This window comes from Poeciliopsis prolifica, unplaced genomic scaffold (assembly GCF_027474105.1).
Source record: "Poeciliopsis prolifica strain line A6 unplaced genomic scaffold, Auburn_PproV2 SCAFFOLD002, whole genome shotgun sequence".
Lineage (NCBI taxonomy): Eukaryota > Metazoa > Chordata > Actinopteri > Cyprinodontiformes > Poeciliidae > Poeciliopsis > Poeciliopsis prolifica.
Window position 1 is genome coordinate 5,913,342 of NW_026562377.1, and position 18,863 is coordinate 5,932,204.

The 18,863-nt window shown below is 37.5% G+C and overlaps 2 protein-coding genes across 6 annotated transcripts in view; both read left to right on the plus strand.

Annotated features, from left to right (window-relative positions):
- Positions 1 to 5,354: 5,354 nt before the first annotated feature.
- LOC129379579 (involucrin-like) lies at positions 5,355 to 10,007 on the plus strand. The gene is made up of 4 exons (XM_055060403.1): positions 5,355 to 5,371; positions 5,770 to 7,886; positions 7,967 to 8,215; positions 8,306 to 10,007. Exons 1-2 carry the CDS (start codon positions 5,355 to 5,357, stop codon positions 6,596 to 6,598), a joined length of 846 nt encoding a protein of 281 aa, XP_054916378.1. The 3' UTR covers positions 6,599 to 7,886; positions 7,967 to 8,215; positions 8,306 to 10,007.
- A 6,655-nt stretch (positions 10,008 to 16,662) lies between these two features.
- csnk1g2b (casein kinase 1, gamma 2b) overlaps positions 16,663 to 18,863 on the plus strand; it is a 41,963-nt gene continuing 39,762 nt past the window's right edge. For 2 of the 5 annotated variants that reach the window (XM_055045882.1, XM_055045891.1), the window contains exon 1: positions 16,666 to 16,791. The gene's annotated coding sequence lies outside the window, so the exon portion shown is untranslated. The other 3 variants (XM_055045874.1, XM_055045859.1, XM_055045866.1) reach the window with 3 other exon arrangements.

The following is an 18,863-nucleotide window of genomic DNA, read 5'->3' on the forward strand; positions in this document are numbered from 1 at the left end:
CCAGTTCATAATGCTAAATTAATTAATTTATCTACAACTGATCAATCAAACTTTAAACTAATTATTGTTATTGCATTTTGGGTAATATTTTTTATTTCACAATGTAACTGAATTATTAGTTAATTTACCTCTTTTTATGTATTAATAATTTGAATTGATAGAAATAATAGAAAAACATTGTATTAATATAAATACTTATACAATATTTCTAATATATATATAATTTATATTTTGTTTGTATATTTATAGAATTTTACAAATTAAGTCTGACTAAATAGTACTCAGTACTTATTAGTTATACAGAATATTTTTTAACTCGTACTGGAAAAAATAGTACTTTCACTGGCAGACTTTTCCATTTATGGGAAAAATGTCTTGTTCTAAGTGAAACTTGGACTTTTTTTCACAATATCAAGGAGTTGTTATATGCATCATTTTACTGAGTAGTTCTGTGTTTTTCAAATATGCAAAGGCATTTGCACTAGACATACTTTTGGGTTTTTGCAGTGCATCATCACTCTCCTGAAGCTTTTGGTTTCATTTTCAGCATTAGAAATTAATAAAACTGTTCTTCACTAGAAGTCTGAGCACAACTGAAAAGGAAAAGTTGTAAAAATAGTAACGAAACATTTTTTTAGGCCGTTGTGCTTTTGCTCAAAGTTTGTGTCTGAACTTGACCTTCTACTTATTCTGTGATGCCACTTCCAGTCCATAACTGAGAATTCCTCCTCCTGCACTGCAGCACAAATAGTTTGTGACAGTGCGACAGCTGCCTCCTACAGTGTCTCCTCAACAGCAGGTGCAGCGACTTTAAACTCTCCTTTCCTTCGGCAGATGCGGAAATTGTCCCAAAAAAAAAAAAACTCGCAAGAAACAAAGAGAGAAATGCTAAACTGAAGAGGCCCATCTTTTCTTTGGCCTGTTTGCCTGTTAAGCCGGTCCAGTCACATGTCAGGATGCATTTCCCCCAGCCTGGCTGCAGACCCCAGGTATTAACAGAGCTGGTTAGCTGGGATCAATACCTACACAATGTTGCAGTGACAGGGAGGGGGCCTTCCTAGTGTTCGCCAGAGATTTTAAACATGTGGAGCAAAGCGGCTTAGAGGGTCGTCTTCATTATCAAATTCGATCAGTTGCCTCTCTGTGTCTCCCGATGATCACCTTTAACAAGTGGAGCTTAGGGGGGCGCAGGGTCCTGAAATGACCCCATGCTAGCAGATGAAGAGCCAAAGAAGGAAAACACTTCTTCTCGAGTGCAGGACTGATTCAGTGTTTCCCAACCTTGATCCTCAAGGCACACTGTCCTTCATGCTTTAGGGATTTCCCTGCTTTAATGTGCCTGATTCAACTGATTGCAGTTCAACAAACGCTGTTTATCAGTCATCAATTGAAATCAGCGGGACGGAAGCAAGGGAACACCTAAAACATGCAGGCCAGTGTCCATTGACCCCAGGGTTGGGAAACACTGACACTTTGCAACTGCGTCACTTAATCATTTGAGGCGCCATGATGGACGTAGGAGGTGAGAGACAGAGCTACTGAAATTGTTTTCCAAAGTTGTTTTTTCCAGTTTACAAATGGCTTTTACTGACTCCAGTCAAGCTAATTTGTCTGTGAACGTCACACAGCTGGTTGGGGCTCGTAGTCGGCGGTATTTACAGGAGTTGGAAACGGTTAGCTTAGAAAGCTACACGTACCTCCTGACGTGTTGAACAAATTACCGAGTTTACCTGAATTCACATGATTAATGTCGCCACCTCATAAACAGCGCTTCCTGTTTAAAAACAGGACAACAAACAAAGGACGTTTTTAATCGTCTTTTCTACGATTAAAAACGTAGCCAGTTTTTTCATACATGCTAGGCTACATGACAGCGCGGCGTTGTTGTCTCCATGGTTACCAACCGTTAGACGCCTGCCTATATCTTTCTAATCCTGCTAACTTAAAAAGTATATGAGCATTAATCTTCCTGCCTTGTAAAAAGTGTTGGCTGCAATCCGCGGTTACACCGAGGGCCGACGGTTATTAGGATTGACGGCTGCTGTCCATCGCCGCCATCTTTCCTCATTAAAAGTTATAAAATAAAATAAAAAATGACTCGGGAGTTCTAAAACAAAATGACGCGTTTGGTTTGCGGCCTTATCTGTTTGTGCAGCACCCTGTGAGCATTTTAAAGTGGAATCGACTAAACAGACCCGATATTAGGTTACAGATGTCTGTTCTGGATTCAGTAAAGTCACTGATTATGTAAACATGCTAAGTATGTTGTACTTTTCTTATTCACTAAAAAAACCCCTCACAAAAAATGTATCTTTTTTCTCATATTTTTCATCCATGATGGTCACCATTTTTCACCTGCTGGGTTCATGATGACGCAGTTTGGAAATAACACAGAAAGGCTAACTTTACCTCAGTTGTTATCATATCAGAAATTTTCTAGAAAAGATGTGGAATCAAAAGAATGAAAACCAAAAAAATGAAATGAAAAGGATATTTCTAGTCTAGAAAAGTCTTTTTATTTCTCTGTATTCACACCTGCACCCCAGCATATTGGGGGCTCTTGACCCCTGGGTCGCCCACTGCTGTCTGACCTTCCCAGTCCATCTTTAATCCCTCGTTCTCTCTTCCAATTAAGAGTCTAATCTTTACTGGTATTGATCCACTGGTGTTGCCGAAAAAGAGATCATAGGAGGATAATTGGTCGGTAAGGAGTTAAAACTGCCTCCTCCAGATTTAAATCCAGCTAATTGATTGGAAGTTTAAAACTTTTTCCTTTTGGTGTCATAGCTGCTCCATCCGAACCAGAGTCGCCCTCTTTGTGTAATTTTGAGCTTTGTTGTGTTTGCAGTCGGGTCATTCTAAGCCCAGAGAGTGTCAAGGCTTCACAGCGTGATCCAAGTCCAACTGCTGCCGCCATCCCCCGTCTCCCTCAGGTCAAAGGCCAGCGGTTCCCATCGATCCCCCTAAAGATCCGCTGTCTGTTCGTCCACATCCGCGTGTAGAAAAAAAAAAGAGAAAAAAAACCTCCCAATTGTCCTGTGCGTGCCGATCGATCCAGTCGGTGTCCGAGAGGGAATTCCCTTTGAGATAACTGACAACTACAAAGGTCCTGTTCTGACAGGCTCTTGTCAATACAAATTTCCACTATTGATAAGTAATTTAGGAATGACTGGTGAGCTTTATAAAACATCTGTTAAACAGGAGAGTTGAACAATAGTTACAAAAAAGAGGGAGAAAGAGAAGAAAGGAAGAAGATTTACTGATTCTCTGCCCTCATTTAGTCCAGCTGGCTCCACATTTCCCTCAGTAAATGGGGGGGGGGATGAAAAAGGAGAAAAATGGGGCATTAAAATGAAACATTTTAATAGGAAATTAATAAGGAAATACAGCAAAATGTCATGAACAAAAACGTCTAATTTACACCCAAAGTGGATTTTTCTTTTAGGTGATGCTGAAACTGATAAATGTTGTGCAGAGATGGAATGACATTACACAATTAATCCTTAGGTATTAATTGCTTATGTATAAAATGTAAGTTCTAAAAACAAGCTCCTAATTTAAAGCGTTTCTGCTTTCCATTACTCTAAATGACAAGAAACAAAAAGGCCTCAATATTTAGTGTGAAGTTGGGCAGATCAATCGAAAATATCAATATTTTGCCTGATAGTTATTGGTATCAGATCAATACTAGTGTGGTTAAACTGATGATTCAGATTCCATCTCGACAGGAATGAAGAGAACACTGCACACACTAGGGGTCATGGTGGCGGTAGTATAATGCTAAGGGGGTATTCCACAGCTAGCAAAAATGGTGCACAACAGGAGGGTAATGAATAGGACTACAGAAAACCTTTTTCAGTTTCAAAATAATATTTCTCTTTGATTTTCTTCAGTTTGAAGCTTTTCCTTTTAATTTCCAATAATTTTTCCAGTTTAAAAATAAATTTTTTCAAAATAATTTTCAGTTTGACATTTTTTATTTTTATTAAGATAATTTTTCAATGTCAAATTTTTTTTCAGTTTCAAGTCTTTTCTTATTCAGTTTTCTCTTTTTTTTTTTCTTCTTTTTTCTTTTTTATAAACCTTAAGCCCAAATGTAGCTCCATAAACATCCAGGTATTGAAACGTTCAGAATATGCTTTTTTTTTTTTTCTTTTTACATCAAACTCTATTAAAATTGGAGCTTTAGCAGCTCTTTAGTGAGACTTGTAATCAACTTAAACTCGACGTTTCTCATCCCTGTGAAAGAGCAGAACCGTTGTTTCCTTACATTGGGCTGAGCAGTAATTCCCTCTGCTATGCGACAACAGTCACTAAACCTGCATAACACCTGCTCAGCGGTGAGACCGTTGTCAGCGCTGTGACTCGGCCTTTTGTCTTTTGTTCACTGTAATCCCTGCATGTGTAAGTGGATCCTCCAAGAAAAGGATAACCACATTTAAGCAGTTTCAGACACTACAGCAGGAGCACAAATCCACCAACTTCTCCTTTCGAATTCAGTTGATAAGTATTAAAACTTACTGACCTGGTGGATTCACAAACAGTGCTGCACAAAATGAGCAGTTACCAGAAAATATTCATATTTGTTGCTATAAATAATAAGTTTACTCTTTATTGTATTACTGTTATTTCATTGGTAAATTATGATCTGTAAACTTCCTAAGTACTAAAATAAATATATATGATTTAATAATGCAAGACAGTTGGAGCTTCTTGCTTTGAATTCAGGTAAAGATGAGCAGAGTGGAGTAGTAACTAGTTATTTACTCAAATTACATTTACTTGAGTAACTTTTTTGAAACAGTTTGCTATTAGGAGTATTTTTATTATGTTGTACTTTTTACTTGAATAATTTTACTGTGAACTATCTCTACTGTTATTTCAGGAAAAATTCTGAATTTTCTACAAACTGAATGAAAAACAAACACGTTTTAACCAAAATTTCACCACATACAGACACATACCTGCAGTTTTTGTTAGTTTTATACATTTTTTATTGAAAGAAACTAATTTTGGAAAATTATCTTTTTGCCTGATTTTATTATTTTGACCTTAAATCACCAAAATTTCTAATTCCTCATATTTTGGTCTGTCTGATTCTGTAATTTTTAAATGTTAAATGATCAATAATTTGATCAATTATTCAGTATTTGAGTAGATCTTTCACCAAATACTTTTTACTCCTACTTAAACGGTTACTTTTTACTTTGAAGTAAGATAAATCCAAGAAATTGAGACTCAAGTAAGAGTGAAAAACTATTTGGTTAAAGGTCTGCTCAAGTACTGAGTAACAGTTCAAATGATCAATTATTTAATATTTAAAAATTACATCACCAGGTGGACCAAAATATAAAATGAAGTGGAAAATTTTGTAGGACCAAAAACACAAAAAATAACAATCAGGCAAAATAAAATTTTTACAAATCAGCTTTTTCAATAAAGCATTTATGAAACTTCAATAAAATCAGCAGTTGTGTGTCTGGTGAATTTTTGGTTAAAACATGTTTTTCATCCAGTGGGCAGAAAATGCAGAAATGTTAATCAACTAAGAGTAGAAATATTCAAGTACTGTCAAGTACAGCGTAGTAAAAATACTCCTAATAGTGTTTTTTTTTGTGTGTTTTTTTTCCAGAAACATTCCTCAAGTAAATGTAATTAAGTAAATTTAACTAGTTACCCCCCCACTCTGGAAAAATATGTCACAGTGGTTCTACTCTTGAGTTTTTATCTACTCTCCACCTCAGAAGACGAGACATTTTTAGAGTAAAGGTGGAGGGGGAACCTGGTGGAGAGGAACCTGGAGGAGGGGACCCTGGAGGAGGGGAACCTGGAGGAGGGGAACCTGGAGGAGGAGAACCTGGAGGAGAGGAACTTGGAGGAGAGGAACTTGGAGGAGAGGAACTTGGAGGAGAGGAACCTGGAGGAGGGGACCCTGGAGGAGGGGAACCTGGAGGAGGGGAACCTGGAGGAGGAGAACCTGGAGGAGAGGAACTTGGAGGAGAGGAACTTGGAGGAGAGGAACCTGGAGGAGGGGACCCTGGAGGAGGGGACCTTGGAGGAGAGGAACTTGGAGGAGAGGAACCTGGAGGAGGGGAACCTGGAGGAGGGGAACCTGGAGGAGAGGAACCTGGAGGAGGGGACCCTGGAGGAGGGGAACCTGGAGGAGAGGAACTTGGAGGAGAGGAACCTGGAGGAGAGGAACCTGGAGGAGGGGACCCTGGAGGAGGGGAACCTGGAGGAGAGGAACCTGGAGGAGGGGACCCTGGAGGAGGGGAACCTGGAGGAGAGGAACCTGGAGGAGAGGAACCTGGAGGAGAGGACCCTGGAGGAGGGGACCTTGGAGGAGAGGAAGTTGGAGGAGAGGAACCTGGAGGAGGGGAACCTGGAGGAGGGGAACCTGGAGGAGGGGAGCCTGGAGGAGGAGAACCTGGAGGAGGGGAACCTGGAGGAGAGGAACCTGGAGGAGAGGAACCGATCCGAGGATAGGAGAGCCATTCGGCAGTGGCAGCTCGGGGACAGGGAGGGTCACACACAAGCACACTCTTTGTGCGCCTCTAATCCCCCCAGCCAACACAGCTTTGGCCAGGTTTCATCATGAAAGTGCCATGAAATAACTACTTTTTTTCTCTCCTCAGAGTAAATCTCCCCTAATCCTGGGGGCCGTGGAGACAAAGGCCCCGGGGACCTAATCCTGGAGCTTTTAGCGGGGCGGAGGGGCCGGCCGGCCGAGCCTCTTCTAAATGACTTATTTCTATCGGACACTAATACAGCTTGACAGCCGGGAACGGTGAAAGGACGAGGAAAAGGGCTGGGGGGAGGAAACGGCACCAAACATTTTCACATATCTTGGGCTGAGTGGTTGTAATGGCAGAGCTGAGCCGGCCCACAGCTTCATCTGGGAATAAAACCATGAGATTTCCTCTGAGGGTCCGGCTGCACAGACGTACCTGTTGCATTTGATACCAACGCTCACTGAAGTACCTCAGTAGTATTAATATTTTACATATAGCAGCGCTCACCTTGTTCAATCAAAGGGTTAAAGGTCAATTCTGACTGGCTGTTTGGTGGCTTAATCCTTTAGTTTTTCAAATTAAAGCTACAGTATATAACGTTTATAATAAATATAAATTTTTGCATATATCCTACTTTATGGTCTTATGGTTTGAGACAGATTATATGTAAAAAAAATTCAAGATCCTGTGTCTTTTCCCTGCTAACCAGAAACAACCAATCAAAAGTAGGAGGCAGGTCTTAGCGCTGTCAATCACCACTCCATGCTGCAGAGAGCTGCACAGCCTGTCATGGATGCTCAGGCTAGTTAGCATAGCATTTTCCTGTTGTTTCTCCACCATTAACGCATTTACCAAAGAGTACATGCTGATGATTGACAGCACCAAGACCCTCCTCCTGTCTCTGATTGGTTGTTAGTGGTTGGGAGTGTTGCATTTCTTCCCACAGTAAGAGTATCTCAGGAAGGAGGCAGAGGAGGCTGGTCATTTCACAGATTATTTGTCTCATAACAAACTGTCATGACACGGTGAGAGTTTTAACAAAAATGTAAATATAGTTTTTTTATTAAAAGGTTACATACGGTATCCTTAAAACAAGCAATTTATAAAGATAGAATTATTATTATAGTAAAGTTGTTATTGGCCTCAGTGGAACAGTACATGACTGGTTCAAGTCTTATTTAAAGAACAGACTTCTTTTTTTTTGTTAATAGAGCTCTTTATTGGCATCACCTTTCAGAAAGTCTCACCTCTCCGTAAGAATATTGTTAAAGGGTTAATAGAGGAGCCATGTTGTGACGACTTCCTGAAAGTGGGTTGGAAAGATGGGATCTTCTTAAAGAGACAGAGACCCAATTTCAAGGCGTTAAATTACAAGTAAAATTACTTTTGATGTATAGCATTTTTATAACATCTGGAGTTAATAGTAATAACAATAGTCTTTTGTATTTTTTTAGGTACATCATGGAATTTCTGTCCACTTTGTTGAATTGCTGACATTCAGTCAGAAATGAAGTCTTTCTACAGATTCTCATTGTTGTTTAGGTCTGGACTTTGACTGAGCCATTCTAAGACGTAAATATGATTCGATCTAAACCAGTCATCCTGCTGGAAGGTTACACCTCTAGTTTTTCACGTGTTAAGCTAATGGGCGTCTTGCTGACAGATCCCTGCAGAGTCTCTTTGGTTAAAGCAGCCATGTCCTGGTGGGTTTCTGTTAACGCACTCTCTTTCCATTTTCACAGGATAGTGAAAGATTGTTTGACAACTTAACTCACCTTTAAATGTCTCCATAGGTTTCCCTGATCTTCCTGATGTGTTCTTTGGTCTTGAGGATGCTGTTTGCTCATAAATACTCTCTAAACCCCCCTGAGCCCTTCACAGAACAGCTGTATTCATACTCAGATTAAATTACAAGGAGGTGGACTTCATTGGGTTAAGAGGCCTTTTTAATTCAACTGATTGCATTGAATATTAATTAAAGTTAAAAGGGGAAAACAAAAACAGTCCGTACTTTCAGATTTTTACTTATAACAAAATTAGAGGAAAAGTGAAAGAAATTGCTTAAATTTCTTTAAGCAATTACATTAAGAAAACAGCTTGGGTTTTATTACCAGTTCATTTTCCATACTCAGATTTAAGTTTTAGCAAATATTCTGATATAAATTTTGTAAATATTCTGATAAAATGTTGCAGAAAGACTTAAGCTTGGGGTTAAAATGTCGATTATACACACCATTGCAGCATATAACTAGTGCCATGTTGAAAAATTAGTTACTTTTATGCTACAGATCAAGTTTTTGTCAGATACGAAACTTTTTTATGCTACAAACAATTTTGTGTGCAAGTCAAAAAGTTTGAATTTTCTATGTATTTTGATCAAATGTTGCAGGAAATATTGTGTTTGGGGTTTGCGTGCATTACAACTGCAGCTGTAGACGATTTTAGAAAGAAGTGCTACATCGGAAAATGTTAATATGCATTTTACTTTCTGAATAATTCATTCTACAAATAAAATATTCTGACACAACTGAAATCCCTCCAAATTAACATGAATATGCACAAAGAAAAACTATGATTCTTTCGATTTCTTGTATAATCTGGAGTGTTTCCTGCAGGATTTTGAGGAATTGCTCTCTTTGGCTCAGATTAACTTCTCATTGTGACAGTTCATCAGGAAGAAATGGTGGCTGTTAGCAAAACAAACCCCCCATCAGGGAGGCGCAGTGGCTGGGGGGCTGTCAGCAGCAGCGCTATGGGAGAATGGAGAGGACAATCAAAGGCTGTTATTTTAATCTGTCCTGCCTCGGAGATTAGCCCTCCACATTGTCTCAATTGTTTTAACTGGGGAGGGAATGAAACGCTCCCTTATTGGGCAATCCTTGGCATAAATCTCTCAAGTTCAATAGTTTCAAAAAACTTGAGCTCCCAGCTGCCCCCCTATCTCCCCTCATCCCACCTAATCCCAGCTAATACCTTCCTTTCCATTGGCTAATGGCTGAGGGGAGCCTGGGTGAAGAAGTCTTAAATAGTCCGGGGTGAGAATGGTTTCAGGGAGGGAGATTCATGAAGCTGCAGGAAAAGGAGCTGCTGCTGCCTGAGGATTTATTTGGGCCTGAATTGGACAGGAGGCTGACTTCTGACTGGAGGAACTCGGCTGATCTGAACGCAGCCTGGATCTCAGGTAATCTGCTGCTGAATGGTGGGACAGTAATCCAGCTAAATCTGATGTAATCATCATTGAAATCACATTTTTTCACATTTATATTATGTTTATTTATTCATAGATAGTACATTTCATTACCCTTTTAAGAGGAGAGATGCATGAGACCAGGTTATGGCAACATATGCTAATTTCTACAGATTGATGTCATCAAGTGTGATTTAATAGTTTATGACTTGAAGAAAAGTGAAAATGAGTTTGGAAAAATGTTTGAACAAGTTAAACCTTTCTAAAAACTACTATTACTGCTACGATAATGATAGTAATAATGATGCTGCAGCTACATATTTTGTTTTTGAAAGACCAGTAGGGCTTGTTGTTAACATGTGTTTAACCTATTTATCATATTTGATCAGTTTTATGTATTACACATCATAAGCATTTTTATCATCAGTTCAAATATCTTATTAATACCAACATAATTAATGCATGACTCATCAAACATAACATATTTTTATATGTCTTTATCCATTACAATATTGCACATACAAATATTAAGATGACATGTTATTTCATACTTTCAGTAGATCTAACATATATAAACATACACTGTGAGAGCAAGTTATTATTCTTGGTTTTATCATAAATCTTTGTGGTCCTCTGTGTTTATTTGTTATGTTTCTGCCATTAATTACTCATTTACTCACTAACATCTGTTGAAATGAGAAAAATGTCAAAGAAATCCAGCAAAATGATCCAGATTTCACATTCTTGCCAAATTCTTAAAATATTTAAGTATTTTAATAATTGTTATGTGCTTCACTTGTAAAAATAAAGTTACAGAGTAACTTCCTGTGTTGATGTGGAGTCGCGATGAACTCGCTGAGTTTCTACGGAACCGCGGCCAGCGGCGTGTATCCCGTCCACGGAGTGAACTCGGTGCTGTTCGACCTCCGCCACCAGGTGGCGCAGCAGTACCAGGCTTACCCCGCTGCTGCGGCGCCCACGGCGCACACCTTCTCTGTGGCGGAGAGGCTCGCAGGTGGGTCATCAGGTCCGAAATGAACCAACATTCAGGAAAAAGTTCACTGAAGGTTTCAGATCCTCATCACTGATACATATACAGAAAAAAAACAAACAGATTTTAAATGTTAATCCTGTTGAGACTTCTGTTAAAATGAGGATTCAGCCTAAATTGAGTATTATTAATAACAGCTGATCTAAAGTAGCAAAGAAGAGAAAATTACTATAAAGATATGGATGTAAGTTGAATTGCCAAAAGTAAGAGAAGCACTACTTTAACTTATTTTTATAGAAGTTAAAATAAAAAGTAACCATCCAAGAAATTACTGAATAGTAATGAGTAAGTGATTAAAACATAATTTAATATGCATCATCAGGTTATGTGGAAATGCAGGTATTTTAAAGATAAAAATAAGTTACAAAATTAAACATTTTCCCAAATATTTCAATATAAACTTACAGAAGTTTGAAAAAAATCTCCAGGTGTGTCTGGTGATAATTTAGGTTAGAAATGTTCGCCATTCAGTGAAGTTGTTCACAGTAAATAGAGTATCCAGAAATGTTATAGCAATACTTTATGACAGTGAAAGTAAAAAGTAGAGATCCAAGATATGAGTGAAATAAAGAGTACAAGAATTGGGTGAAAAGGCTACTCTACTGATCAAAACATCGATCATCTAATATTTAACATCACTTCATTAGACAGACCAAAATATAAAGTTATCTGAAAATGTTGGCAGAGTAAAGATCAAAATGGCAATAATTCATAAACAAAGTCATGCAACACAAAAAAAATATAAAAAAAATTTCAAAATCAGGTTATTCATATCAAAACTTCAGGTATGTGTTTGTCTGATGATGTTTTGGTCAAAACAAACTTTTATTTACTCAGTGAAGTTACTCACAGAGATTTTACTCAACAGCAGCGATACTTTATGATAAAGTGACTTAAATGAAGATCTCATGTAATAAAAAAGCCACTCGAGTTGCAAAAGTAGCTGAACTCATGAGGCCCGTTTGTGTTTCGTCCTGACAGAGCTGATCCTGGAGGCTCGCTATGGCAGCCAGCAGAAGCAGCGACGCAGCCGCACCGCATTCACAGTGCCGCAGCTGCAGGCTCTGGAGGAGGCCTTCCAGCAGACGCAGTACCCGGACGTCAGCATGAGGGAGAGGCTGGCCATGTGCATCAACCTTCCTGAGGCGCGCATTCAGGTGGCACCGCCCTTAACGTGACTCATGAGTTTTCAGTTGAACTCTCTGGGTCAAATCAGTTCTCAAAGCTTTCTGGAAATCCTTCTGTTTTATGTTTAACACCTGAAAAATATAAGAATGTTTTGATTTAGATGTTTGAGTTCTTAACTCTGACTTATGAATCATTCAGATATAAAAGTCTGACATACTCAAAATGAAAATCAGATAGGTAGATATTATTAAACAGTCCATGCTTAACATGTCTTTCATATTTGATATGAACTTAACTTAAACAAAAATCAGTCAAAGGAATAAATGTTAATACTTTATAATTTCTTAAAATATCCCAAACCTTTTGTGGAACTTAAAACAGAGTTATATATATCTGTTTGGCAGAGTTTCAGATATTTAAAACAAAACAAAAAAATAGTCAAAGTGATCAATATTGACTGATATGAAGAACTTTTTGTGATATTTTTTTCAGCCACATCGTCCAGACCCAAAACTGAATTGGACTGCTGACGTTTTAATCACTAATTCTGCGCTCAGTGTAACGATTCTCTGTCTCTGCTGGTTTTTTGTGCAGGTGTGGTTCAAAAACAGGAGGGCAAAGTACCGTAAAGGCCAGAGAAGCTCCTCTCTTCTACGGGATCCCTGTCAGGTCGAAACTCTGCAGAGCAGCAAAAAGTCTCCGGAGGAAGTGAAGACAGAAGACCAACAGGACGTCACTGCATCACACGCTGAAAGCCAAGCCTCTTCGCATTTCTGTCCTCCGTTCTCTGTGGATGAAAACCAGGATGCTAACTCTGACGTGTCACGGTTTGCTCCTTCGCTGCCATCGGCGCCGCTTCTCTCCTTCTCGGCTGTAGAACGTTTCTGTCGCCCGCCTCAGCAGCCACTTCTGCCCGCTGAGTTTCCACTTCCTCCGTTGTTCTGGCCACTCATACAGCAGCACTTCTGCACCTCAGGGAATCCTTCACCTGCTACCAAAAATGGCAGCTTCTCTCTCCAGACTAATTGCTCCACTAAAGTGTTGGGCCACCTTGACCTGTAGCATTCAAACCCTCTGAACTCCTCTTGAATTTGATCCATTTCACCTTGAGATTACATCCAATCTTCAGTCAGATTGGATGAACATCTGTGAATATAATCTTTTATGTCTTGCAACAGATTCTCATTTGGATTTAAGTCTGGACTTTGATTAGAACAGGGACCAAACTCCCCAAGCTGAAAATTTTATTTTATTTTACTTCCACAATTAAAACCGCAAAAATAATCCTTTCTCTTTTACATGCACAACAATAAATAAAACATGTAATATTTTACATTCGCCTCAATGTTTGCAATTATTTAAAATATTGGACATACTACTTTCCATTTTTTAAGACAATAAAATGTTTTTAGTTTACTCCCAGAGACGAAAGTAAGAATTTTCCTGTATTTAGGCTAATGGAATGGAATAGGTGTGCCAAAGTCTGACTTTGAATAAAAACATGCTGGAGATAATAATAATATTGTCAACGCAACAAAAATTCTTTGTTGTTCTTAATATTTTCGGTCTAAGAAGATATAAACTTGGCGCAGAAAATCTTATCCTAAAAAACTTTTTAAAAAAAGTTTTGGTAGCCATATTTGTGCTTGTCTTGAACTGCAGTAAGGGGCCACACAAAATTAATCCTTGGGCCACAAATGGCCCACGGACCACACTTTGGACACCCCTGGACCAGACCATTGCAACAAATGCATGGACTGTGACTTGAATGATTTTTACTCTGGTTGTATTTTTAGACCAGCTGTCTGTAACCTGAGTCTCCAGAGACACAAGTAGCTATTTGGCTCTTTGCTAACTGAAGTGTTTAAATATAAATACAAGTACAACTGCAGGTTTTAGCATATTTTTATGAAATTATTTTATTGAATTTCCACAATAGAATGGTACTAAAAGTACCAGAAATGTATTTTTCTTGTGATCAGATTAGAAACCATTTGATTTTTTGTTTTGTTTTTTATATTCAGTTTTTGTTTTCACACAGGAAAGCACTTTGAACTGCTTTCATGTTGAAATGTGCTATAAAAATAAACTTAACTGACTTATTTTCCTCAAATACCAATTGTATCCATACTCATTCAAAACTTTTGTTTTCTCTGTTTAAAATCTAAAAAAAGAAGCCATCCAAAAATTTTAAATTTCCAAAGTCAAAAATCAGAAGTATTGTTTTTTTTAAAGATGATGTATGACTCTAGTAAAATGTATTTAGCTGGTTTGAAGCCAGAATGTCTCTTTGGATTGTAATGGTTGCAGATCTCTATTGATTTCATTTCGGGGTGTCAGAGTGAAAAGCTAGCTTGGTGTCACTTCTCTTCCACTTATCTTTGAGGGAGTAAAGATTAAATTTTTTCATTTTTTTTTTTTTTTACGAATTTTACTCTGTGCTTTTGTCTAATGGTAGAAGTCAAGATAAACTTGATGGAATTTATTTTTACTTACACATATTAACTCGGGACTCTTGTTTTCTGTTTATTTTAGCCAACAGCTAGAAATATTTCAGCGGTGTAATACGGTTTCCAATGTAGATGTGAAAATGTTTTAGAAAGGCTTACTTTTAAGTGACTCAGTGCTGCAAGCATGAAGGCGTAAAATTAAACAAATCCGCCTCATTTTTGTTTTTTTAATCTTTGTGAGTTTTAGCAGTACTGATAGTAAAACTGGTTTCGGCATGCTAAGAAAACCTCTGCAGTTTGTTTTGACAAACTCAACTAACAGCTGCCCTGTGAGAAAATCTATTTCTGAAAAATATTACTTTATAATGTAAGATTAGCCTGATCATTGTCACAATAATAATGCAAGATAATGTCATAAATTATCAAGATATGCCAGGATTTCTTATTTTGGTGAATGAGAAACAGAGTTCATTAAAAAAATAAAAAATGTAAATAATGAAAATATGCATGCATGTTTAAAAACAACAAGATGGAAAAAATGATTCAAGGGACGAACAAACTTATTGTTTAGATTAAAACACTAAAAACACATTTTCTGCTCCATATTTCTTTCATATAAAAGTGTGAAATGTGCATAAAAAATTACTTGTTAAGTATTTGTCTAAATATACACCATTTAAATTAAACTCTAGTATTATCACGATAGTTTTCTATTATTGTTATTATTATTTCATGTTTCCATTCAATCGTATTCCTTTGATACGTGGCATTAAAGCACATATATATGCCAACTAAACCCAACCAGTTTAGAGCAGCTCCTGCGTATTCCTGATGTTTTGCCGTATTCTCCAAACCAGTTGGGTTAGTTTGTTTACGTAACGTCGTGCAGAGAGAATGAGCGTGACGCTGCGCAGCTGACGGAGGCTTAAAAAGTACTTGCAGTGAAAGCATACGACGCTGAAGTTGGCGTCCGATTCGAAGCTTCCTGCTCAGCACTTGAGTAAAGGGAGATTTCGCCTTTTAATTAGCCAGGCTCAAAATCTAAACTATTTAAGATGGTCAGACACAAGCTGAGTCGTTTTACAGTAAATGCAGAATCTTTAAAACAATGTTTGTGGTTCTTTAAACTACTGTTCTAATTGAAAGTCAAAAATATTTATTACATTTTGGTGTTTTTTAATTAAACCCTGCTTGAATTATCTGCTTAGAGACAAGTAAAATCTTCACAGCACACAGACGATGTCGGAGACTATACATTTACTACTTTGATTGCTTAATGAATCAAACTGTGTCATTAAAGTATTTCTGTTGGGATTGTTTCAGGCATAAAATATTGCTCTAATTTTCTGAGAAAATGATTTTTGACTTTTCAGTAAGCTAAAAGAAAGCAATTATGTTTAAACCAAACAGAGATAAAAGCCTGAAATAAACTAATCTGTGTGAAAACGTTTGTTTTTCAGTTTGAAGTAAATTACTAATATAAATGATGTTTTCTAATTCGCAGTGATGCACTCATAGAGCTTTAGTCTAATCACTTTTATTGTTTGTTTTTTTTTATCACTTTTTATTGTTTTTAAAAAAATCTAATTCAAAAATACTTTATGTATCCAAAAGAGAAATTAAATGTTGCCATAACTAATCTCATCTACATCTCTTCAAAAGGTCATTGTGGATGGTGATGCTGTGACCTGGAAGCATCTCCAGTAGCAGTCAGTCTTACAGTGATTCTGAAGAGGTCTCTGACTAAAGACTGTCGCTGCAGTCTTATGACTGTCAAAACATGCTAACAGCTCAAAATCAGGCAGCAGCAATGATATGTCCCAGCAACAAAAAACGTTCTAGTTGGAGAGAGCTAAAATCAGAGGGAATAAATGTCCAAACATTCAACACCTCAACCGAACCAAATTATGAAGAAAAATGTACAAAACAACAAGTCAGATCTAACAGAGCTAGAAACATACTGCTAGCTTATGAAAATCATAATGTTTATAAAATCCATTTAAAGTTGTAGTTGTACCGAATACAAGTAAATATATTTTGGGGAATTTGGCTATCCAAATGAAGTGATAAAAATAGAAATTATACTTCTATTTTAAGTCCTCTGCTCCATTGTCTCATGCCTTATGTGATGTCATCAGAGGCGTGTTTTTGCAAGGCTACATTGAACAGTGAATCAGAAATTATGTACAAAAAAATAGCAAAACCATTTAAAAAAAAACTGCCACGACATGTTCTACTACAGCTAAATTGAATTTGAGTTGGGTGTATTTTGTAGAAAATCTTGTCTGGTTAGCTTTAAATCGGGTGGAATGGTCCTTTACCAAATAGGAAACTAAAAACCACAAACCAACTTCATCGCTGTGAAATCATAGCAACTTGGGGACAAGAGGAGCTAAACGGGAAAGAAGCCAACGATCGAACAACCATGACTTTGACCGGGTTTCGATAGCTGAAAATTACAAGGTAACACGCTGCATTTTGACGTCTAAAGTTGTTTTGTGGAGGGCGAGTGTTCTGTGACCCAGTATCTCGGTTTGTGAGCGGTCCGGTTCGGCGTTCCGTGAGCTAGTTTGCTAAAATGTCTCTGAGATCCAGGCTGCGCCGCTCGGTGAGCAGTTTCGGCTGGGAGGATTAAGGAGTTGCCCGGTAGTGCTGCGTGTAAGAGCCGTGGCCGAAGTTTGAGCCGTGAGACTACATTTTCAGGTGAATAAATAGTTGGTTTTTTTTAGTTTCTTAACGTTTCCACTGTATTTATCTTGTCGTATTTCTCGCGACGTCGTTTGGGACGTTGTTATTTTTCAGTTATAAAGCATTAACTAACTAGCTTGGTAGCATTGGGTATGTCAGTCAATGAATATTTTATGCCCCCTCTTGCTTCTACTTGCTCAGTTTGGTCACTAACATTTAGATAAGCTGTGTCGGTTTCCTAAGTTGTTATCAGCGTAGCTAACGTAAGAAGGTTAGCTGTTTTCTATTTTATTTAACAGACGTTGGGCCAAAATTGACGGTGTTTTTGTGGTTGCTAGCTCTTCTTAGTCCTTTTCATGTGTTGAAAATCACGTAAACGTTGAAAGTAAACGTCATTACCACCATAGCAAAGAATTGATGCTGAAATTATATGTCGTAGACTACAGTTTCGTAGTAAGAAATTGAGCGATTTGAAGCTAACCAGTTAGCATCGTACTATCTGGCCTGTCCGTGGTTAACGCTAGGTTTTTGTATCGCTGAAGCCTCAAATGTTGTTTTTGAGATATTTTTAGAGTACAATTTTCTGTTATTGTTGAGTTTCTAAATGTGGTGTCGAGAATAAAGTCGATCATTTGGGATTACTTGAAGCTAAAGCTAAATGACAGCTGTTAGACGCGCTTCGGAAGCTTGTTAGCCATTAGCTTCCCTCTGCATACGCTACAAGGCCAGTTAGTAAAAATGTTAGCAAAATGTTCAAAATATGTCAAAAATGTTTCATATGAGATGTTATTATTAGAATAACTTCTCTTGATCCCAAGCGCTTGCATGTAGGAGAAAAAGGGGAATGTTGCAGCATATTAGGATAAGAAATAATCTTGTTTTATAATAAACACTTGAGATTCAAATAAATGTTCATCACATAGTTTGTGTTATTTTATTTCATAATTTTCTTTTTCGACTGTAGAAGTAAAATTTTCAGCAAATATTAATTGAGTTTAATACATTTTAGTGGTTTGAATACATATTAACTGTGTTATTATCTAGATCTACAGCCGTGTGAAGTTACATTTATAAACTTTAAGTCTTTCTCCCCAAACATCCATCAGTCCAATGGACTTTACATTTTTCCATACATCCATCATTTATGTTTTCCTTCCTTCATGGTTTTGCAAGTTCCTTATTGAAAACAGATGTTAGCATCTGCGGTAGTGCTAAGTCTATTTCCAATTTGAATATTGATACATATTGAGGCATGTTTGGTGTTCCAGCTATTAAAATCTACAAATATTTAAGGTTGGCTTAAATATTTGTAGATTTTAGTTATTTTTGGCCAAACATGTTGTTATCTGAGCTATTTTTACTCAGGTCATCTCATACATTTTGAATAAATTGAATTTAGTTTTGTTTGTGCTTAAGTAGGTATCCTCAAACATTTTCTGACCTATGATTTGATTGAAAAAGCAATACTACTTATTTCAATTCATCTTTTCTTTTGTGTTAAACTTGAACAACTTGAGTTTTGGCTTTATGCTTTCTACAGGGATTCTGAAAACGCTAAACCGCAATAGAAAGCATTTTTGGAGATGTGGGCACAGTAGTTACTATCGGAAGTTGAGGAACTGGAATCCCAACCATTGCTGCAAACATAATACCATCGTCATGCAAAAGAAACTCCTAGTATTTAGTACCAACTGTATCCTCTTTGTTTACATTAGTAGTACATTGCTAGCATAATTTTCAAGAGTTGCGTCAAAACAATTAATTCACTCGGAGGGATCTTTTAAAAAACATTAAAATAATAAAAAATATTATGCATTGACTAAAAAAACAGCCAAAGCATTTTAAAA